This window comes from Haematobia irritans, chromosome 4 (genome assembly GCF_050003625.1).
Source record: "Haematobia irritans isolate KBUSLIRL chromosome 4, ASM5000362v1, whole genome shotgun sequence".
Taxonomy (NCBI): Eukaryota; Metazoa; Arthropoda; class Insecta; order Diptera; family Muscidae; genus Haematobia; species Haematobia irritans.
This window is the reverse complement of record NC_134400.1, coordinates 133,760,752-133,785,886: the sequence shown is the minus strand read 5'-3', so window position 1 is coordinate 133,785,886 and position 25,135 is coordinate 133,760,752. Positions and strand designations below refer to the sequence as shown.

At 31.7% G+C, this 25,135-nt stretch overlaps 1 protein-coding gene across 12 annotated transcripts in view; it reads left to right on the top strand.

The window, feature by feature from the left end:
- Rbfox1 (RNA-binding Fox protein 1) overlaps positions 1-25,135 on the top strand; it is a 714,540-nt gene that overhangs the window by 524,979 nt on the left and 164,426 nt on the right. For all 12 annotated transcript variants that reach the window (XM_075308554.1, XM_075308553.1, XM_075308547.1 and 9 more), the window contains exon 7: positions 20,253-20,345. In XM_075308554.1, coding sequence (XP_075164669.1) covers positions 20,253-20,345 — 93 coding nt within the window. The remainder of the gene's footprint in view (positions 1-20,252; positions 20,346-25,135) is intronic.

Genomic DNA, 25,135 nt, shown 5'->3' with positions numbered 1-25,135 from the left:
AAACCCAATTTGAAAAAATTGTGAATTTTTGAAAATATTTGAGGTCAAACGTTTCCAACAAGCGTTAGAATCCATTAAAAATTATAAAAAATTATAAAAATTATTTATTTGACAAAATATCACAGAATTTTTTTTAATTTACATCCAAAACATTAAATTCGGATCACACCTAAAGAAGTGATGCAAATTCAGTGCAACGGCTGTTGCAATGGAGGACTTCCGTCCTATGACAAGCCCATGTTAAATTCATCGCTTCTGCGTCAATGTTGCACCACTTCCGCATCCAAAAAGAACATTTTCATTACTTTTTTGACAACGCTTTTTTGCTGGGTTGTCTTTAAATTTGTTGTCTTTAAATTTGTACAAAGTAAAAAGCGTTCAAAAATAGGAATGATTGTCTTTTGGACAATCAAATTACAACAAACCAAATATTACACATCAGTCACTCAGTACAGGCTTCAGATTTACAAAAACTTAACACAATTCCTGCAGTTTGCGTTCAGTTTAGTTTCGATCCAATTTAAAGAATATAATTTATTATTAGCATTGCAATTGAAGACTTAATGAATTCCCGGTGGCATTTAAATAGCATAACAAATTCTATTATTAATAAATTATTGACACAGCAACGTTTGAATTTGTTTCGAGTCCTCCCATGCGAATAAAAGCCTTATTTACATAACAACTCTATTTTATAGTATAGCCTTTCGTGCAAATGTAACCCAAATCGCTTGTTGGATAACAGTGGAATGATTGTAATAAAATAATTTGTTTATCAAACTTTAACCCTGTTTAACTAAAAAAGCAAAAAAAAAATTGTACAGAAATAAAATTTTGACAAAATTTTCTATAGAAATAAAATTTTGACAAAAATTTTCTATAGAAATAAAATGTCGACAAAATTTTCTATAGAAATAAAATTTTTACAAAATTTTCTATAGAAATAAAATTTTGACAAAATATTCTATAGAAATAAAATTTTGACAAAATTTTCTATAGAAATAAAATGTTGTCAACATTTTCTATAGAAATAACATTTTGACAAAAATTTTCTATAGAAATAAAATTTTGCCAAATAGAAATATAGAAATAAAATGTTGACTAAATTTTCTATAGAAATAAAATTTTGACAAAATTTTCTATAGAAATAAAAAAAGAACTTAATTTTGACAAAATTTTCTATAGAAATAAAAATTTGACAAAATTTTCTATAGAAATAAAATTTTGCCAAAATTTTCTATAGAAATAAAATTTTGACAAAATTTTCTGTAGAAATGGAAAAAGAAATAAATTTTGACAAAATTTTCTATAGAAATAAAATTTTGACCAAATTTTCTATAGCAATAAAATTTTGACAAAATTTTTTATAGAAATAAAATGTTGGCAAAATTTTCTATAAAAATAAAATTTTGACAAAATCTCCTATAGAAATAAAATTTTGTCAAAATTTTCTATAGCAATAAAATTTTGACAAAATCTTCTATAGAAATAAAATTTTGTCAAAATTTCCTATAGAAATAAAATTTTGTCAAAATTTTCTATAGAAATAAAATGTTTACAAAATTTTCTATAGAAATAAAAAAGAAATACATTTTGACAAAATTTTCTATAGAAATAAAATTTTGACAAAATTTCCTACAGAAAAAAATTTTGACAAAATTTTCTATAGAAATAAAATTTTGACGAAATTTTCTATAGAAATAAAATTTTGACAAAATTTTCTATAGAAATAAAATGTTGACAAAATGTTCTATAGAAATAAAATTTTGACAAAATTTTCTATAGAAATAAAATTTTGACAACATTTTCTATAGATATGAAATTTTGACAAAATTTTTTATAGAAATAAAATTTTGACAAAATTTTCTATAGAAATTAAATTTTGACAAAATGTTCTATAGAAATTAAATTTTGACAAAATTTTCTATAGAAATAAAATTTTAACAACATTTTCTATAGAAATTGAATGTTGAATTGTCTATAGAAATAAAATTTTGACAAAATTTTCTATAGCAATAAAATTTTGACAAAATTTTCTATAGAAATAAAATTTTACCAAAATTTTCTATAGAAATAAAATGTTGAAAAAATTTCCTATAGAAATAAAATTTTGACAAAATTTTCTCTAGAAATATAATTTTGACCAAATTTTCTATAGAAATAAAATGTTGACAAAATTTTCTATAGAAATAAAATTTTGACAAAATTTTCTATAGAAATTAAATGTTGAAAAAATTTTCTATAGAAATAAAATTTTGACAAAATTTCCTGTAGAAATAAATTTTGACAAAATTTTCTATAGAAATAAAATTTTGACAAAATTTTCTAAACAAATAAAATTTTGACAAAATTTTCTATAGAAATAAAATTTTGACACAATTTTCTATAGAAATAAAATTTTGACAAAATTTTCTATAGAAATAAAATTTTAACCAAATTTTCTATAGCAATAAAATTTTGACAAAATTTGTTATAGAAATAAAATTTTTACAAAATTTTCTATAGAAATAAAATTTTTACAAAATTTTCTATAGAAATAAAATTTTGACAAAATTTTCTCTAGAAATATAATTTTGACCAAATTTTCTATAGAAATAAAATTTTGACAAAATTTTCTATAGAAATTAAATGTTGAAAAAATTTTCTATAGAAATAAACTTTTGACAAAATTTCCTGTAGAAATAAATTTTGACAAAATTTTCTATAGATATTAAATGTTGAAAAAATTTTCTATAGAAATAAAATTTTGACAAAATTTTCTATAGAAATAAAATTTTGTCAAAATTTTCTATAGAAATAAAATTTTGACAAAATTTTCTATAGAAATAAAATTTTGACAAAATTTTCTATAGAAATAACATTTTAACCAAATTTTCTATAGCAATAAAATTTTGACAAAATTTGTTATAGAAATAAAATTTTTACAAAATTTTCTATAGAAATAAAATTTTGACAAAATTTTCTATAGAAATACAATTTTGGCAAAATTTTTAAATAAAATTTTGACAAAATTTTCTATAGAAATAAAATGTTGACAAAATTTTCTATAGAAATAACATTTTTACAAAATTTGCTATAGAAATAAAATTTTGTCAAAATTTTCTATAGAAATAAAATTTTGACAAAATTTTCTATAGAAATAAAATTTTGACAAAATTTTCTATAGAAATAAAATTTTTACAAACATTTTTATAAATTCTATCTTTAAAAGTTATTTAATTTAAATTTATTTATCGTGTAAGGTCATACTAACAAAGTCCATTATAGAAATAGTAACTTTCTCCTGTTGGTGTTAGTTAAAATCGTTAATACATATAAAATTGGAAACATCTACAACTCATGGGATATATATGCACCCAAACAATTGTTACTAATAGGCGGTATCATAATATATAATAGTGCAAATGCTGATATATATAATAAGAACCAAAAAAATTATTTTCATACTAACCCCAAAAAGTTGACCAAACATTTGAAATAAGATTTTTTTTTTAATTTGGTAGATTTGTGGTAACGTTGCAACCGTGATCGCATCCCACTGTAAATTAAGCATCATAATGCACAGGGTCGTTTTTTCTATTCGACGACCTAGCAAATGCAATTTGTATAAGTAAACACTTAACGGCTTAAAAATGCGAAACAGCATTCGTGTCCTTTGGCAGTGTGTGTTTCCATGCTGGTGTGCTGCATGTGGGAAACCTCATGCTACACACATACAAACGTGTATTTTTGAGCATAACAAACTGCTCAAAGTTTATATGACAGACATCGTCACAAGAATAGATGGTAGCCAGCGAGGTCAAATGAAACTGCAGACGAACGAACACCGTGTGCCAATAGAATGGACCTTGTTTCCTTCCTCTCTACTCCACTTTAGTTGTTTCTCTAAAATCTCATCTAGTTTTGGTCAAATAAGCAAAAAAAACTATAAGTCAAGAACTTGAGTGTGTGTGGGTGGTTGACATTAACGTACAAAACATCAACATAGAATATGTTGTGAAAAGTTCTTCCTCCCTCTCCCTTACTGTCGTTCACGTTGGTTTCGGGTTCTCTTTGTGCATCTCACTTCTAAGTTTTTTTAGTGTAAAATCTAAGGGCGCTCTTTGACCACTTTTGTGCATAACAAAGTTGTGGTGACGTTATGGCAAAAGGTGATGCTTATAATGAAATAAATTTATTTTTACTTGAAGCTAAAACCTCTGGTTGGCCATAAGGTATGAAAAGTTTCTGTTAGCAAAGGTTACTGAAAATGACGAAGAAAAAATTTTGTTCTTTTTAAAAGGAAACCAAAAAAACAGGAAAAAGGATCTATAGTGAATAGAAAGTTTTGGTATTTCCTATACTAGGAAGGGAATTTCAGTTTGTTTTGATTGAATAGAATTTAATAATAAATATTAAATTGAAATTTAAAATGAATGAATGATAAGTCGCCAGAAATAAAATATGCCCCCATTTTTGTCTACAGAGAATAATAACAATGATTTTTGAAGAGTTATTTTACATTTTTGGGATTTATTTCACACTTAATTTAGAAAGGTTTTCGTTGTGAAACTACATGAACTAAAAAATTTGAACAATTTTTTAATTCCTATTGCTTTTACGCTCATTATTCACTTACTTTGTACCAAATTATACCATATTATAATAAACTAAAATTGGTTAATATTTTCTTAAAATAATTCGTTAAGTATCCGTTATTGAAACTTTCCCTTTACTTTTTAATAATGTTTGACCTTTTAATGAGGCTGTAGGATGAAGTTGACAAAATTTAGAAATACTTGTTTAGAACATACGTTCCTCCAAAATCATCCAAATATAAACAGAAGTCGCAACATATTCCGTTATAAATCTATTTAAAAAAATATTGTAAATTTATATAACAGGTTGGCTGATAAGTCCCTGGTCTGACACATAGATGGCGTCGCTAGTATTAAATGCATATTATTTTTCTATAGTACTAACCTTCAAATGATTCGTGTCAAAATTTGACGTCAGTAAGTCAATTAGTTTGTGAGATAGAGCGTCTTTTGTGAAGCATCTTTTGTTATTGTGAAAAAATGGAAAAAAAAGGAATTTCGTGTTTTGGATAAAAGACTGTTTTCTGAAGGGAAAAAATACGGTGGAAGCAAAAACTTGGCTTGATAATGAGTTTCCGGACTCTGCCCCAGGGAAATCAACAATAATTGATTGGTATGCAAAATTCAAGCGTGGTGAAATGAGCACGGATGACGGTGAACGCAGTGGACGCCCGAAAGAGGTGGTTACCGACGAAAACATCAAAAAAATCCACAAAATGATTTTGAATGACCGTAAAATGAGGTTGATCGAGATAGCAGAGGCCTTAAAGATATCAAAGGAACGTGTTGGTCATATCATTTATCACTATTTGCATATGCGGAAGCTCTGTGCAAAATGGGTGCCGCGCGAGCTCACATTTGACCAAAAACAACAACGTGTTGATGATTCTGAGCGGTGTTTGCAGCTGTTAACTCGTAATACAACCGAGTTTTTCCGTCGATATGTGACAATGGATGAAACATGGCTCCATCACTACACTCCTGAGTCCAATCGACAGTCGGCTGAGTGGACAGCGACCGGTGAACCGTCTCCGAAGCGTGGAAAGACTCAAAAGTCCGCTGGCAAAGTAATGGCCTCTGTTTTTTGGGATGCGCATGGAATAATTTTTATCGATTATCTTGAGAAGGGAAAAACCATCAACAGTGACTATTATATGGCGTTATTGGAGCGTTTGAAGGTCGAAATCGCGGCAAAACGGCCCCATATGAACAGGAAAAAAGTGTTGTTCCACCAAGACAACGCACCATGCCACAAGTCATTGAGAACGTTGGCAAAAATTCATGAATTGGGCTTCGAATTGCTTTCCCACCCACCGTATTCTCCAGATCTGTCCCCCAGCGACTTTTTCTTGTTCTCAGACCTCAAAAGGATGCTCGCAGGGAAAAAATATGGCTGCAATGAAGAGGTGATCGCCGAAACTGAGGCCTATTTTGAGGCAAAACCGAAGGAGTACTACCAAAATGGTATCAAAAATTGGAAGGTCGTTATAATCGTTGTATCGCTCTTGAAAGGAACTATGTTGAATAACAAAAATGAATTTTGACAACAAAAAATTGTTTTTCTTTGTTAGACCGGGGGCTTATCAGCCAACCTGTTATAATTCTAACTCGACCTGTTTTTCCTATTTTTACAAAATAAATCTGCAAGTCCAAAAAAGAACAAAAATGAACCCAAAAGATGCTAACAAATTTCGGTCAAATTTGCTTACTGAAAGAAATGCTCCAAATAAGTCCCGGTGACGTAGGCTAAACATCAGGCAGAGCGCATACACAACTTGGTCAAAAACGTAAATCCACGATGGATCGCCTGTCACGCCATCATAGACATATATTTCGAAGCACCGCGATCGTATTTTTGGAGGATTTCTTGCGACCAATAAAGGGTGATACGGTCAAAATTTGGTCAAGGGAAAACGCGTGTAAATCGGTGAAATCGTTTATTTAAAAAATCAAATTAAATTTCTTTTTCAAGTTCAATTAGTATAAAATTCAGGAAAAATATTCAGTTAGGCTTTCGCTTTTCCAAATCCGAATTGCCGGGCCTCACGCTTGACACCTGCCATCAGATTTTGTACAGCCACCTTGTCCACCTTCTTCGCCGCAGAAAGCCAGTTTGCCTTGAACTGCTGCTCGTCCTTAGCAGTTTTTTTGGTCTTCTTTAGGTTCCGCTTGACAATAGCCCAGTATTTCTCAATTGGGCGGAGCTCTGGCGTGTTGGGAGGGTTCTTGTCCTTGGGAACCACCTGCACGTTGTTGGCGGCGTACCACTCCATGGCGTTTTTACCGTAATGGCAGCAGACGTTTATTCAAACCCTCTTTCACGTAAGTTTCTTGGTTGACAGTCCCGGAAGCTATGAAAATGCTGCTTTTCAAGCCACAGGTACAGATGGCTTGCCAAACCAGATAGTTCTTTGCGAACTTTGACAGTTTTATGTGCTTGAAAATATCTGCTACCTTTCCCCTTTCTTTTGCAGTATAAAACTCCTGTCCCGGAAGCTGCTTGTAGTCGGCTTTGACGTAGGTTTCGTCGTCCATTACCACGCAGTCAAACTTCGTCAGCATCGTCGTGTACAGCCTCCGGGATCGCGCTTTGGCCGTCGTATTTTGTTTATCATCGCGATTTGGAGTCACTACCTTCTTGTAAGTCGATAGTCTGGATCGTTATTTGGCTCGATGTACGGATGTAGACGATACACCCAGCTTATTTGCGGCATCTCGGAGAGAGAGGCTAGGGTTTCGCTTGAAACTACCGGCAACTCTCTTTGTCGTCTCAGCGGCTTCCGGTTTTCGATTTCCCCCCGATCCAGACTTCCTGGCTGTCGACAAACGTTCCCCAAACACTTTAACTACATTTGTAACGGTTGATTTGGCAACTTTTAGCGATTTTGCCAGCTTTGCGTGCGAGTAGCTCGGATTTTCGCGATGTGCGAGCAAAATTTTGATACGCTGCTCTTCTTGCTTGGACGGCATTTTGACAACTGAAGAGTGAATTCCAAAATCAAAATAGGAGCAACATTCTACACACACACACCTTCAAAATGAGGGGTGTTCAGGTTTTTTAAATGCAAAATTGAAAGAAATACGTCAAGTTTATATTGACCAAATTTTGACCGTATCACCCTTTAGACACGAGGCCTTGTTGAACGATTTACAAATTGTGTGGGATCCAACTCCAATAAATTTGTGGACGGTCAAGTTTGGTGCCTGAATTTATTCTGATAATTGGTTGATAGTTTAGCTGCAAGTAGAGGATGCTGATGAGGAGTGTAGTAATTCCGAAACGTGCGTTCATCCAACCATCTTGCAGTCTATAGGGCTTTGCCCAAATAAATTTGACAAACATTCTTTTCCTCTGTTGGTTAAGCTACACTTTTAGTTTAGTCAATGTATGGTTTTAAGCTGAAATCAAAAAAAACAACAACAAAATTTTATTTCTATAGAAAATTTTGTACAAATTCTAATGCCATTAAGAATTGGTGAAATGTCTCTTAGTTGAAGAGGAGTATATTGCAAAATCTACCAAAACAGCAAGAATTCTAGCTAATCTATCAAACTGTAATGAAATCTACCATTTTTGGTAGAATTCTGTCAACTGTGGCAACTGTGATCTTATGTCTTATCTTAAAAATCGATGATTTTTTTGTTTTCTTAAAATGTTATTGTACTAAAAAAATTAAATAAAACTTCGTTTCAGTTTTATTTAATTTTATTTTCTGTCTTCAAATGCAGTTCTAAACTAAAAGTTGTTAGTATATGTTCACAAGTGCTCGCCATCCAAATTGATTCGTATTCGAGTGACTGCTATTCTTTCGAAGAGGGTTTATACGATTTTCGAAAGCAGGATATTAACTTTTATTTTTTCTTTTAATTTATAGCATTTTCACTTTAAATTGTATATTTTAATAGTATTTAAAATAATAAAAGTCTTCAAAGATTTTGAAATAAGTGTTCTTCTCACAAAAACTACACTCCAAACAATCTCCTATCAAATGATTTTTGTATTTGCTCTGCCCTCTCTCACACACACTCTCTCTCTCTCTCTCTCTCTCTCTCTCTCTCTCTCTCTCTAATTTATAGCTGTATTTAAGTGTTTAAATTTGCTGTGGTAGTTGTCGGGTTTCTGTTTGTTATTGTTGTTGCCAACATTAAATAAAAAGCGGATATATCTTTGTTGCCATTATATTTATTGCAATTTTATAGTTTCCGTATCGCTCCGTTTTATTTTTTACACTTGAATATTCTCTCAGTCAATGTTTTGTATATTATTTTCAACAATGTTGGCAATTCCTCTGTTTACTGTTATTGTTGCAAATGTTATTTTCCTTTTGCCTTCCTTATTACCACCGTCGTCATGGCCATCGTTGTCGATGTCGTTTTCTTGGTCTATTAATGGAGCTTGGTTTGTTATGGGGATATTACAAAGATATTTATATTGTTTATGCAGAAAGTAAAAATAGGAAAACAAAAACAAAACAAACTATTAATTTTAAGTTTTGCCATCCATTCGTAATCCTCTTTACCTCCTTTAGTTGCTACATCGTTATCAACTCACCAATGCAAATGGTCGTACACAGTGAAGCCTCAATAGTTGCTACAATGTTTTACATTTATTATGTAGGTCATTATAAAAAAAAAAAAACACACACACACACAACAATGTTTTAAGACCTATTGTTTGCAGTGTGAAGAAAAACATTAGAATTAATTATGAACCGAGCGTTATAGAAATTTTCATGGAGTTACAGCCTTGATTTTAAAAATAATTTACTTTGAAGTATGTGTAATAATTTGGATTTAAAATGACATTTATTTGTACGGGTGGCTGGTATGTAATGCAGCAAAGTAAAGCGTACTTTTTTTTAAATTTCATTGTTTAAAAGCAAAACTGGTCAGAAATAAAATCAAGTTGTAGAAGTTTAGATATGATTAAAATGGGTACCTTTGCCATGAATTATGGCCTTCAAAAAGCCAACAAAACCATCATAGACTACACGAAAGTGGGTCTGCCAAACTCTGGCACATTCCCGGCAGAACCTCCGTTTTGAGCAATTTTTAGCTTGACGCGTGCTTACTGCATCGGTGCTGAGTCCTGTTGAAATGTCCGTGGCCTGCGTGGCTACTATACTATCTTTAGGGCATTTTCCCGATAATATTCGGCATTTTTTTTTTCATCCCACGGTCGATGAAGACGAGCGGGGAGTGACCATCGGCCGTTACGGCGGTGCATGTGTTCTGGTGGCTAATCGAAGGTTTTCAGCTGAACTCTATTGCAAATACATCCGATCATTTTGTTTGTTGACAAACGGTTCAATTTGGAAATTCCCTTTTCGGATCATTTCTCGTATTGATTTTCTTTCACTTTTGGACGCGATGCAAAACTGCCAGTATCACTGTAAGAAGCAGTGATACGAGAAACAAAAGACTTGTTCGCATTTAAATGTCCTAACGATAGAATCTTACGGTTTTCAAGCCCCATATAAAGCAATCACAATATGTTCAAAAATTGAAAAAAAATGACTATCGACGCCAGTGGTGCCTACTGTTGTGGGCTGAAAATCGTCAATTTTTAAAACATTTTTTGCGCAAAATCGTCAATTCGTCCCAAAAATTCGTCCAAAAATCTTCACCCATAAAACAGCTGAAAAAAGTTTTAGGAAAAAATTAAAAGTTTTATCCAGACAAAAACATGAATAATGAATAATGCCGTTTAACTCTCTAACTAAGTCATCTAGATTCCAGTTTTTTACCTTTTGCAGCCAAATTTTTTCCCTGCGAACATCCTTTTGAGGTCTGAGAACAAGAAAAGTCGCTGGGGCCAGATCTGGAGAATACGATGGGTGGGGAAGCAATTCGAAGCCCAATTCATGAATTTTTGCCATCGTTCTCAATGACTTGTGGCACGGTGCGTTGTCTTGGTGGAACAACACTTTTTTCTTCTTCATATGGGGCCGTTTTGCCGCGATTTCGACCTTCAAACGCTCCAATAACGCCATATTATAGTCACTGTTGATGGTTTTTCCCTTTCCAAGATAATCGATAAAAATTATTCCATGCGCATCCCAAAAAAACAGAGGCCATTACTTTGCCAGCGGCCTTTTGAGTCTTTCCACGCTTCCGTCGCTGTCCACTCAGCCGACTGTCGATTGGACTCAGGAGTGTAGTGATGGAGCCATGTTTCATCCATTGTCACATATCGACGAAAAAACTCGGGTGTATTAAGAGTTAACAGCTGCAAACACCGCTCAGAATCATCAACACGTTGTTGTTTTTGGTCAAATGTGAGCTCGCGCGGCACCCATTTTGCACAGAGCTTCCGCATATCCAAATATTTATAAATGATATGACCAACACGTTCCTTTGATATCTTTAAGGCCTCTGCTATCTCGATCAACTTCATTTTACGTTCATTCAAAATCATTTTGTGGATTTTTTGATGTTTTCGTCGGTAACCACCTCTTTCGGGCGTCCACTGTGTTCACCGTCCTCCGTGCCCATTTCACCACGCTTGAATTTTGCATACCAATCAATTATTGTTGATTTCCCTGGGACAGAGTCCGGAAACTCATTATCAAGCCAAGTTTTTGCTTCCACCGTATTTTTCCCTTCAGAAAACAGTATTTTATCAAAACACGAAATTCCTTTTTTCCTTTTTTCACTATAACAAAAGTTGCTTCACAAAAGACGCTCTATCTCACAAACTAATTGACTTACAGACGTCAAATTTTGACACGAATCATTTGAAGGTTGATACTATATAAAAATAAATGCATTTAATACTAGCGACGCCATCTATGTGTCAGACCGGGTACTTGTCAGCCAACCTGTTAGCCATGTCCGTCTGTCCGTGACCACATTTTTCTAATCAAAGTCTAGGTCGCAGTTTTAGTCCAATCGACTTCAAATTTGGCACAAGTATGTGTTTTGGCTCAGAATAGAACCCTATTGATTTTAGAAGAAATCGGTTCAGATTTAGATATAGCTCCTATATATATATTTCGCCCGATATGGACTTATATGGCCCCTGAAGCCAGAGTTTTACCCAAATTTGCTTAAAATTTTACACAAGAAGAACAATTAGTACTATAGTCAAGTGTGCCAAATTTATTGAAATCGTTCAGATTTTGATATAGCTCCCATATATATCTTTCGCCCGATATGGACTAATACGGTCCCAGAAGCCAGAGTTTTACCCCAATTTTGTTGAAATTTTGCACTAGGAGTACAATTAGTAGTGTAGTCAAGTGTGCCAAATTTTATTGAAATCGGTTCAGATTTAGATATAGCTCCAATATATAGCTTTCGGCCGAATTACACTCATATGACCACAGAGGCCAATTTTTTGCTCCGATTTAGTTGAAATTTTGCACAGGGAGTAGAATTAGCATTATAGCTATGCGTACCAAATTTGGTTGAAATCGGTTCAGATTTAGATATAGCTCCCATATATATCGTTCGCCCGATTTACAGTCATATGACCACAAAGGACAATTTTTAACTACGATTTAGTTGAAACTTTGCACAAGGAGTAGAATTGGCATTGTAGCTACACAGAAAAAAATATTGCCGTGAGGTCAAAGATATCATGTCTTTAAAATACGAATGAAAATTTTGCGTAGCATAGAAAACGCATTTCTCTAACATAAAGTTTTTTTCGTTGTCCAAAATCGTTAAACTTTTCGATTAAGTCGTATTGTCCTTATAATTAAGTGATTTGACTTAAAAATGGGTATCATAACATGAAAGAAAAAATGTTTGGGCTAAGGTTAACTTGACTTTAATAAATTAGAACAGTTCTTTAAATTTAATGAAATTGTCTTTAAATTTGTTGTCTTTTTGCATCTTGACTACAAAGCAAAAAATCGTTCAAATATAGGACATGTTTTTCTAAACTTTATTTTAAAGACGTTTTTTACCTGAAACATAGCATAATTTCTACTGGAAGTCGAGTCTTAATTTGGAAAATGAAGTTGTCGTTAACTCGTTTTTAAAGGATTTTGATAACATATGAAGAAAAAAAGGTGAAAAAACGAAAAAATAAAATTTGCTTCCTAGAAGCAAGTACATAAAACTCAAATTTAAAAGATAATTGTGTCCTGAAAGTATTCTTACTTGTATTCTCCGCTTCTTTGGCTCGGAATCAATACCAAAATTTTTAAAGTAAAGACAAAATCTTTGGAACCGGGCATGCATTTTTTTCAGTGTATGCGTGGGACATTTGGTTGAAATCGGTTCAGATTTAGATATAGCTCCCATATATATGTTTTTCTGATTTCGACAAAAATGGTCAAAATACCAACATTTTCCTTGTAAAATCGCCACTGCTTAGTCGAAAAGTTGTAAAAATGACTCTAATTTTCCTAAACTTCTAATACATATATATCGAGCGATAAATCTTAAATAAACTTTTGCCAAATTTCCTTAAAATTGCTTCAGATTTAAATGTTTACCATATTTTTTTACTAACATTGTGTTCCACCCTAGTGCATTAGCCGACTTAAGTCTATAGATTTTGTAGAAGTATATCAAATTCTGTCCAGATCGAGTGATATTTAAATGTATGTATTTGGGACAAACCTCTATATATAGCCCCCAACACATTTGACGAATGTGGTATGGTATCAGCGTTGCCAGAATTGTTTCACCAAAAACCGCTAGATTTGCCCAAAAAAAAAATAGCTAAAAAAGCTAAAAAAAATGCTAAAAATAGCTAGAAAAAAAGCTTAATTTTTTTGTATCAAAAGTCACATTTTTGATTGAAATTTAACAAACCTAAAGGCTTTATTTCACTTACAATGCATATTATTTTCATTTTAATTCCACTTCTGTGAGACTGTAACAATATCTAAGGCATATTAGCTCTGTTTGCGTATTCGATCCATTTTGATTACTATCACAATTTTTTTACTGGAAGTCCTTCGGTTTGTGGGAGCTACCTTCCCAACACCTCTATTTTATTTACTTGTTATTTTAAAATACTAAATGATCTAAGCATGCTTTGGATTTGGTAAAAAAATGATTTGTCATTTTTTTAAATAAAATTTTAGTTTGGTTTTGAAATTGTGAAAAATTCGAAATACATTACTGTTATTTAAATTGTAGAAAATACCTATAGTTTACATTTCCCAGTAAAAACATTTTCGTTTTCTTCATGAGCTATCAAAGTGCTTTAAAAACGTGCTAACGCCAACTTAAATTTCCAAATTCAGACTCGACTTCAAGTAGAAATTATTGTATATATACGTTTTTAAAATAAAGTGTTGAAAACATCTTCTATTTTTGAACGTTATTTTGGTTTGTGGTTAAGATGCAAAAACTCCTCACATTTAAAGACTATTTCATTAATTCTTCCTTCTTTCATGAACATAAAATTGAACAGAAACATAAGGACAAAACGACTTTATCGTCTTTTGGACAAGGAAAACAGTTTATATAAAAGAAATTCACAAATGCTATTATAACCAAAATTCGCGTTCGTATTTTAAGGAGACGACAATATTTTTTCAGTGCACAAAGCTATTCACATCTACTATTTTAATTTAGTAATATCGTAATAACTTTAGAATATTATAATAACATAAAAAGAATAAACGAGTCAAATGATAATATTCCCAATAATTTACTGACAGTTTATCTAACAAATTTGTAGGTAATAGTAGATTTAAAGTTTACGATAACTTTTATGTATATAATGAAAAAACTTTACAACAAGGTGTATTTGCTACAAAAATGCCCGCATAATGGCTGGACTCATTATTAATGTTTCAACTGAGCTTTGAAATACGTGGAAACCCTTATACTTGCAGCAAGGCTTAGATAAAAACGCCGATTTATCCATATTTCAATAGAAACATGTCGAAAATAAAAAAAGCCAAAAATAGCTAAAAGGGTCATGAAAAAAAAAGCCAGAAAAAAAGCTAAAAGCTAAATGCATTTTTTTCCCGTTAAACGTCTTCAAAAAAAGCCAAATCTAGCGGGAAAAAAGCTAAATTGGCAACGCTGTATGGTATCGAAAATTTAGATCTACAAAATGGTGCAGGGTATAATATAGTCGGCCCCGCCCGACTTTAGACTTTCCTTACTTGTTTTGTGTACTTTTAGTGTCGCGATTTTTGACTTTTTGATAAATTTTCAAAATTTGAAATTTGAGGCCTAACGCAAATTTCACTTTCAATTGCAATTCCTCTTGTTGACTTTCTCATTAAATTTCGATTAGTCAATTGTGGTCTCTACAAAAAGTCGACTAGTCGATTTTTAGCTAATATAAAAAATGCTGATATATCGATTTTTCGCAAATATTGAAAAAGTCGATATTCGACTATCCGATTTTTGTAAAAGTCGACCTTTTTGAAATCTTGATTTTTCGACTATTTAAAAATTTTAAAATATTGACATCTGATTCTTGCAATTAGTGAAAAGTCGACTTTTGATGTCTGACTTTTCTAAAAATTTTAAAGGTCGACTTTTGCGATTATTGAATGCCCTACTTTTGATGTAGCGACTTTCGACAGCATAACGAACTTGACTTATTCCTCTTTCAATTCAAATTCTACTTTGGCGTTAAACATAGATTAGTCGATTTAGGTCTCCATACAAAGTCGATAAGTCAATTTCAATAATTCTAATAGACGATTTTCGACTATTTTTTTTCTTTTCCTTTAAAGCAAGGATATTTGTACTTACTGTATTGTAACTATTACCTACCTTTACATTTTATTGAAAACTACACTCACTTCAAAACAACTTTTGTCCCATACTATTTTTCACTGCTGGCACTTGGAATGTTTAATACTTGTGGTTTTTCTCTTTTCTGTTGTTGTTTTTATAATATCGGTTATCCTTATCCTTGATGCCTTTGGGATTTAGTAGCATGGAGTGGGGTAAATAGGTATAGAGAGTGTGCACATGTTAATATCTTTGTGGATATTTTATCTTATGGTTTGGTTTATATAGTTTATGCAGGACTTATGCCGGAGTATATTTTATACGCATAAATTGCATCATAGTGAAAATAACTGTAAGGATAACTATTTCGGTTTCTTTTTTTTTTCTTTTGTTAAATGTTTATCTCGTTTGCCATGTTTTCCCGTTTGGATAGGAAATGATTGTTTTTTGAAAATTGAAAATGGTTTTTCGTAACTACAAACAAAAAAATGGCATGGCATTTAAATGAGATTTTTATTTAAGGATACATATCTTCTCTCTGGTGTGTACTTAATTTGAGTTTAAATACAACGAAAAGAAAAGCACTTTCACCTGATTTAGTTAGCTCTAAAGATTTTCTCTTCTGCGATACCACACAGAAAAAAAATTCACCAAAAGATTTCCAATTAAAATTTTAATTGAATTTTGAAAAATATTCAATTAAAAATTTAATTGATTCAACAAATATTTTAATTGAAACAAAATTCAATCACAAAAATTAATAGTTCAATCAATTAAATTTTTAATTGAACTTCAATTAACTTTTTAATTGATACTATTATTTCTGTGATTGAAGACATTTCAATTAACAAATTAATTGGATCAATTAATTTTATGATTGAATCAGAAAAAAATTTTTTAGTGTGCAAGAATTTAGAGGCAAATATAAGATTTGATATATTGTAACGACAGGTTTCCCCTGGCATGCTGGGGTATACTCGCGGGGGACAGGGTTCGTCACAGAAAAATATTGAGGAATTCAGCAGATCTTGGTTACCATCAAACTTTGTTAGTTATGGACGATAGGTTGGAGGTGGCTGCGTCACGGACATGACCTGGAACGGCACGGCGTCTAACGGTTGTGTCCTCTGCTAGGTGGACGTGAATGTGGTGTCAGGGATAGCTGCACACAAAAAATTTTATTTCTGATTCAATCACCAAATTAATTGATCCAATTAATTTTTTAATTGAAATGTCTTCAATCACGAAAATGATAGTATCAATCACAGTTTTAATTGGGCATAGAAAAAATTCTTGATTAAAAAATTAATTGATTTTTTAAGCAAATTTCAATTAATTTTTTAATTGATTCAATTAAAAATTTAATTGATGTTGATTGCAAAACTCAATTTATTTATTAATTAAAAAAGGTAACTATTTTTAATTACTTTCTGAATTGGCTTAAAGTTTTTATTTGGATTAACAAATGATTGTTTGAAATACATTTTTAATTAAAAATAAAAATCAAAAATTAGTCTTCCGAATTTGATTAAAAAGTTAATTGTTTTTTAATTATTTTTTTAATTAAAAATTTTAAAATTTTGAATCATTGACTTAATTAAATTAATGTTTCTATCATGATTAAAAAGTTAATTGTATCAATTAACTTATTAATTGAAAAATTTTTCAAATTCAATTAACTTTTTAATTGGAAATTTTTTGGTGATATTTTTTTTCTGTGTGTTTGTGTTTCGGGCGAGTGGTCTGGGATAGATTCGGCTTCTGGCTCGGCGGCTCGGGGTGCTGGTGATTTGCAGAGATTTCAGTCCGTCGTCTGTGTCGGGTCAATTGTGTCTTACAGGTCTTGTCGTCTGAACGGAGTTGCCTGGTATGTCCGCGTAGAGTGTACGAAAGCGCGTCCGCCGAACTAGCTAGGTAAATCTATGTTGCCACGTAGGGTATACGGCGAGTCGGTGTACGAAAAATGTAGTGTGCCTACTGAAACGTATCCACGTATGGTGCACGGCGAGTGGGTGTACAAGTGAAAATGTAATGATGCCTACCGGAGCGTATCCATGTAGGGTGCACGGCGAGTCGGTGTACAAATGAAAATGTTATGATGCCTACTGGACCGTATCCATGTAGGGTGCACGGCGAGTCGGTGTACAAATGAAAATTGTAGGGTGGCTACTGAAGCGTATCCAGGTAGGGTGCACTAGGAGTTGATGTTACAAATGCCAATGTTAGGATGCCTACCTGAACGTATGAATGAATGCAAAGTGTACGGTGGCTACACAGAAAAAAATATCACCAAAATATTTCCAATTAAAAAGTTAATTGAAGTTGAATATTTTTTCAATTAATAAATTAATTGATACAATTAACTTTTTAATCAAGATAGAACATAAAGTTAATTAAGTCAATGATTGAAAATTTTAAAATTTTTAATTAAAAAATTAATTGATACAATTAACTTTTTAATCAAATTCGGAAGACTAAGTCAGTTAAAAAAAGTGATGAACATTTCTTAATCCAAATAAAAACTCTAAACCAATTCAGAAAGTAATTGAAAATAGTTACCTTTTTAAATAAAAAATTAATTGGGGTTTGCATTCAAAATCAATTAAATTTTTAATTGAATCAATTAAAAAATTAATTGAAAATTGCTAATGACATCAATTAATATTTTAATCAAGAATTTTTTCTATGCCCAATTAAAACTGTGATTGATACTATCATTTTCGTGATTGAAGACATTTCAATTAAAAAATTAATTGGATCAATTAATTTCGTGATTGAATCAGAAAAAAAATTTTTTGTGTGTAGTGAAGCGTATCCATGTAAGGTGCACGGCGAGTCGGTGTATTAATGAAAAGGTTTATGGTGTCTACCGGAGCGTTTCCTTGTAGGGTTCACGGCAGGTCGTTATATCGGCCTGGAGAAATACGAGTCGTAGTCACGCGTGTTTCACACTATCACTGTCACGGTTTCACTATATGGTAACTGTCACAGGTGTTTAGTATTCCCTCTACTCACCTATCACACAAGCTTGGCTTCCTCATGGGTTAAATGCACAGACTCACAGGTGTTGCACGTCTTAATTTTCTCCACTGGCTGTCCCCCTTCCATAGCTTCGCAAACCCTTTAAACCCAGCAGCTCCCTTGCTGTTTACAATTGTTCCCTGTATCGTGTGGTTGCACCCTCACAAAAAATCGCTTCTGTAACATATACTCCCAAACATATTTTGCTTCAAGCATATACATTTTTGGGTATTGCCCAAACATTTATAAGTTTGATCTCTACCAATATATAATATGTTTGAAAGCATATTGGTCTAAACAATATATGTTTGGGTAGTCTAAGTTCCAAACATTTTGTATTTTTGCATCCAAATTCAATAATGTTGTCTTCCAAAAAACAATATGTTATTATGTGACCATATAATATGTTTGGAAGCATTTTGCACCCAAAAATATTATATGCTTAAAAAAAATTCTCCCAAACAATATTGTGCTCAAAATTTTATTTATTTATTTATATATTTACAATCATAGTGAATTATGAAAATAAACAGGTAATATAGGTGCTAACAACATAGGTTTTCGACCTGAATGCTCAAAATTTTGTTTCTGCCCAATTGTATATTCCCCGACATCTTTCTCACTTCCACGAGATTTTTTAGTTCTTAGCACCTTTTTCTGTAATACAAACTTTGTAGAAGAAATTATTCAATTTTATGATTTTTTTTATTTTAATTTTACCTTTTGTCGGACGGGGATTCGAACAGCGGACCACACAGTTTGTAAGGATCAAAGAAGTAGCTGTTCAATTGCCGAAGGAAAAATAAAATGTTAATTTTGTAATAACAAGCAACAACCACCAACTTAATTCAATATCGCTCCCTGTTAAATAGCGCTCCAAGCTACTAAACACATATATGTTTATAGGCTATTTCTAAATTAATATATGTTTGCATTCAAGCATATTATATTTACAAACATTTTATGTCCCAAACATAATATGTTCTAACATATTAACATATATGTCCCAAACATGTTATGCTAGTTTATGAACATTATATGCTTGCACTCAAAAATATTGTGTTTAAAAATTTGTGTTCCAAACATATAATGTTTATAGCCAAACATATGAAAAACAGTCTTTTTCAACCGTGTAGTTAAAAGAAAGAACATCATTGAGAGTGCATCTTCTGGGAGTGCTTTTAAAGTTGTGCCTTTGGAAGAACTTCCAAATGTTTTTGCTGGGACGGTATGTTTTTTTGATCATCGCTTACACTGATAAACAACTTTAGGTCGCTGTGATGTTTGTTGTTATGTTGATTTGATGTTCGATTCACTGTGTACATTCTTCCTACAAACAAATGGCATGTTGTTTTGAAAATTTTCAAATGTTGTAACGAACTACGAGGGTCAGTGCGGGAGTTCAGGAAACATACGAGGGTCTTTACAAATATGATATATTGACTTGTTGTTGACTTGAAACAACTTTTATATCTTGCAATTTCCTGTTCTATAACGTGATGTGAAAATTATATTACATAAAAGGAATTCTTTAATCTTAAAATAAAACTCATTAATTTTTGAAATGTTTTTATTTTGTCATATTTTTGGTTTATCATTACAGCTACTTTCCTCCATCCCATGGAATCCTTACGGCTAACAAACATAGTCTCACAATATTAAAACTTTACTCTTAATAATTAAAAAAATAAATAACAAATGCTTATTATTAAATAATAAATAATTTTATATTTTCTTTTATTCTCTTCCAATTTTTTTCCTATACATTCTCACAACGAAACAAACAACTTGCATGATGATGATGATGATGATGATGGATGTTCAAAATTTTCAAAAATATCTGGTTTGTTGGGATGTTAATCTGGATGATGCAAATTGTCTTGCAAATGTCATTACCATGATTATCTTGCTACTTGAATCAACCTGAATGCCAATACATCAAAAAACCACCCATGGAATGGTCCTTTAATATCTATGGTATAACAATCATAGGGCTTTGGTTTTGTAACATTCGCAAACAGCACGGATGCGGAAAGAGCTCGTGAACGTCTACATGGTACAGTGGTTGAGGGACGAAAAATTGAGGTAGGTGCATGTTTTAAAAATATATTTTAAAAATTTATTTGTATATTTTGTTTGGTTTGCTTAGCTCTTAATTATATATACTGGTAAACTAAAAACAAAAATTAAACAAGTAAGGAAAGTCTAAAGTCGGGCGGGGCCGGCTATATTATACCCTGCACCACTTTGTAGATCTAAATTTACGATACCATATCACATACGTCAAATGTGTTGGGTGCTATATATAAAGGTTTGTCCCAAATACATACATTTAAATATCACTCGATCTGGACAGAATTTGATAGAACATTTGATAGACTTTTACAAAATCTATAGACTCAAAATTTAAGTTGGCTAATGCACTAGGGTGGAACACAATTTTAGTAAAAAACCAGTAAGGAAAGTCTAAAGTCGGGCGGGGCCGACTATATTATACCCTGCACCACTTTGTAGATCTAAATTTTCGATACCATATCACATCCGTCAAATGTGTTGGGGGCTATATATAAAGGTCTCTCCCAAATACATACATTTAAATATCACTCGATCTGGAAGAATTTGATAGACTTCTACAAAATCTATAGACTCAAAATTTAAGTCGGCTAATGCACTAGGGTGGAACACAATGTTAGTAAAAAAAAAATATGGGAAATGTTTAAATCTGAAGCAATTTTAAGGAAACTTCGAAAAAGTTTATTTATGATTTATCGCTCGATATATATGTATTAGAAGTTTAGGAAAATTAGATTCATTTTTACAACTTTTCGACTAAGCAGTGGCGATTTTACAAGGAAAATGTTGGTATTTTGACCATTTTTGTCGAAATCAGAAAAACATATATATGGGAGCTATATCTGAATCTGAACCGATTTCAACCAAATTTGGCACGCATAGTTACAATGCTAATTCTACTCCCTGTGCAAAATTTCAACTAAATCGGAGTTAAAAATTGGCCTCTGTGGTCATATGAGTGTAAATCGGGCGAAAGCTTTATATGGGAGATATATCCAAATCTGAACCGATTTCAAGCAAATTTGGCACGCATAGTTACAACGCTAATTCTACTCCCTGTGCAAAATTTCAACTAAATCGGAGCAAAAAATTGGCCTCTGTGGGCAAATGAGTGTAAATCGGGCGAAAGCTATATATGGGAGCTATATCTAAATCTGAACCGATTTGGCTGATATTTTGCAAGTTTTTCGAGACTCATAAAATATTCGGATGTACGGAATTTGAGGAAGATCGGTTGATATACACGCCAATTATGACCAGATCGGTGAAAAATATATATGGCAGCTATATCTAAATCTGAACCGATTTTTTCCAAAATCAATAGGGATCGTCTTTGAGCCGAAACAGGACCCTATACCAAATTTTAGGACAATCGGACTAAAACTGCGAGCTGTACTTTGCACACAAAAATACATCAACAGACAGACAGACAGACGGACAGACAGACGGACAGACAGACAGACGGACATCGCTAAATCGACTCAGAATTTAATTCTAAGCCGATCCGTATACTAAAAGGTTGGTCTATGATTACTCCTTCTTGGCGTTACATACAAATGCACAAACTTATTATACCCTGTACCACAGTAGTGGTGAAGGGTATAAATATGGGAAACATTTAAATCTGAAGCAATTTTAAGGAAACTTCGCAAAAGTTTATTTATGATTTATCGCTCGATATATATGTATTATAAGTTTAGGAAAATTAGAGTAATTTTTACAACTTTTCGACTAAGCAGAGGCGATTTTACAAGGAAAATGTTGGTATTTTGACAATTTTTATCGAAATCAGAAACACATATATGTGGGAGCTACATCTAAATCTGAACTGATTTCAATAAAATTTGGCACACTTGACTCACTACACGCAAAAAAATAATTCTTTCCTCCCAAGCGAAATTGTAGACAAACAAAGTTCGTTTCTCATTTGCTTTTCGCTGTAAGGAAGTGTATTTGGAAGAAAAGTATATACTTTTTGTGATAAACGTTTATTCTTTTCCAGGATGTAAAAACCATTCCATAAAGACTAACTCAAAAAAAACATTGTTTTCTTGCTAATTGCATTTTCCCTCACATCTTTCTCACATCAACGAGTGTTTTTAGTTCTTAACACCTTTTCCTGTAATACCAACAATGTAGAAGAAATTATACGATTTTATACATTTTTAAAATTGTTTTACCTTTCGCCTGGACGGAGAATCGAACCGCGGACCATGCACTTTGTAAGCCAACACACTAACCACTGAGCTATGTACCTGTTATGGTCATCAATAGATAATTATCCATATAAGTTATATTTATATAGCATAGCTTGCGGCGCCCACGAACCGAATAAACAAAGTTTATTTAACAGAAACAAACAGTTAGTTTGGCACCGTGGAGCAGTGGTTGCTACGTCCGACTTGCATGCCAAGGGTCGTGGGTTCGATCCCTGCTTCAACCAAAGTTTTTTTTTGTTTTTTTTTTTTACATATATTCCAGATATGTTCGGAAGAAAATGTTCAACATTACATTGTAGTATATTAAATTTTGAACTGTAAAATGTGTCTTATTAAAGACCTAAAGTCAGAAAAGAACAGTGTTTGCTATAAACGAAATGGACTGTGTTGTTGTTTTAAAAATAACTTTTTTTATTGAAAAAATAAAAAGTTTGTAACAAACGAATTTTTTTGGTGATAAAAGTTTTCGAAGCATTTCAAAAAACTCTAACAAAAGAAAAACGTTTTCGGTACACGTTTTCCAAACGTTTTTTTTTTTTCTTTGCGTGTACTCACTGTACTCCTAGTGCAAAAATTCAACCAAATTGGGGTAAAACTCTGGCTTCTGGGACCATATTAGTCTATATCGGGCCAAAGATATATATGGGAGCTATATCTAAATCTGAACCGATTTTAATCAAATTTGGCACGCATATCTACAATGCTAATTCTACTCCCTGTGCAAAATTTCAACTAAACCGGAGCAAAAAATTGGCCTCTGTGGTCATATAAGTGTAAATCGGGCGAAAGCTATATATGGGAGATATATCCAAATCTGAACTGATTTCAACCAAATTTGGCACGCATAGTTACAATACTAATTCTACTCCCTATGCAAAATTTCAACTAAATCGGAGTAAAAAATTGGCCTCTGTGGGCAAATGAGTGTAAATCGGGCGAAAGCTGTATATGGGAGCTATATCTAAATCTGAACCGATTTGGCTGATATTTTGCACGTTTTGCGAGACTCATAAAATATTCGGATGTACGGAATTTGAGGAAGATCGGTTGATATACACGCCAATTATGACCAGATCGGTGAAACAAATATATGGCAGCTATATCTAAATCTGACCAAAATCAATAGGGATCGCCTTTGAGCCGAAACAGGACCCTATACCAAATTTTAGGACAATCGGACTAAAACTACGAGCTGTACTTTGCACACAAAAATACACCAACAGACAGACAGACGGACAGGCAGACAGACAGACAGACGGACATCGCTAAATCGACTCAGAATTTAATTCTAAGCCGATCCGTATACTAAAAGGTTGGTCTATGATTACTCCTTCTTGGCGTTACATACAAATGCACAAACTTATTACGCGTGAGTCACGCTCATGGCAACGGCGTGAGTGTGATTAACAAACCAAAATGTCGTGCGTGAGCGTGAGTCACGAAAATATTATCTTCGTGAGTGTGCGTGAGTAAAGATTTACGCTCACGAAAATAATCCTGCTCACCAACATAAAACGCTTAAGAGTTAAATTCATTTACAATTTTAGTGACACCTAGGATGCTAAGAATGTAATAACGCTCTCGATTTTAATAATGCTCATGTTTTCAGGCGCTTCGCTAAGGTAAATTACTCAAAAAATTGGTAAATTACTCATTTTTCGTGAGTCACGATATTTTTCGTGAGTCACGGTATTTTTCGTGAGTAACGACATTTTCGTGCGTGAGTAAGATTTTTCCGTCGTGAGTGTGCGTGAGTAAAATATTACTCACGTGCACACCTCTACCATGTACCACAGTAGTGGTGAAGGGTATAAAAAGGGTTTCCTACACCAAAAGCGAAACAATGTTCAATTCTTTGAGCGTATTTTTCATTTAATTTCATTTCATTTAATTTACTTTCATTTCATTTCATTTCATTTCATTTCATTTCATATCATTTCATTTCATTTCATTTCATTTCATTTCATTTCATTTCATTTCATATCATTTCATTTCATTTCATTTCATTTCATTTCATTTCATTTCATTTCATTTCATTTCATTTAATTTAATTTAATTTAATTTAATTTAATTTAATTTAATTTAATTTAATTTAATTTAATTTAATTTAATTTAATTTAATTTAATTTAATTTAATTTAATTTAATTTAATTTAATTTAATTTAATTTAATTTAATTTAATTTAATTTAATTTAATTTAATTTAATTTAATTTAATTTAATTTAATTTAATTTAATTTAATTTAATTTAATTTAATTTACTTTAATTTACTTTAATTTACTTTAATTTACTTTAATTTACTTTAATTTACTTTAATTTACTTTAATTTAATTTAATTTAATTTAATTTAATTTAATTTAATTTAATTTAATTTAATTTAATTTAATTTAATTTAATTTAATTTAATTTAATTTAATTTAATTTAATTTAATTTAATTTAATTTAATTTAATTTAATTTAATTTAATTTAATTTAATTTAATTTAATTTAATTTAATTTAATTTAATTTAATTTAATTTAATTTAATTTAATTTAATTTAATTTAATTTAATTTAATTTAATTTAATTTAATTTAATTTAATT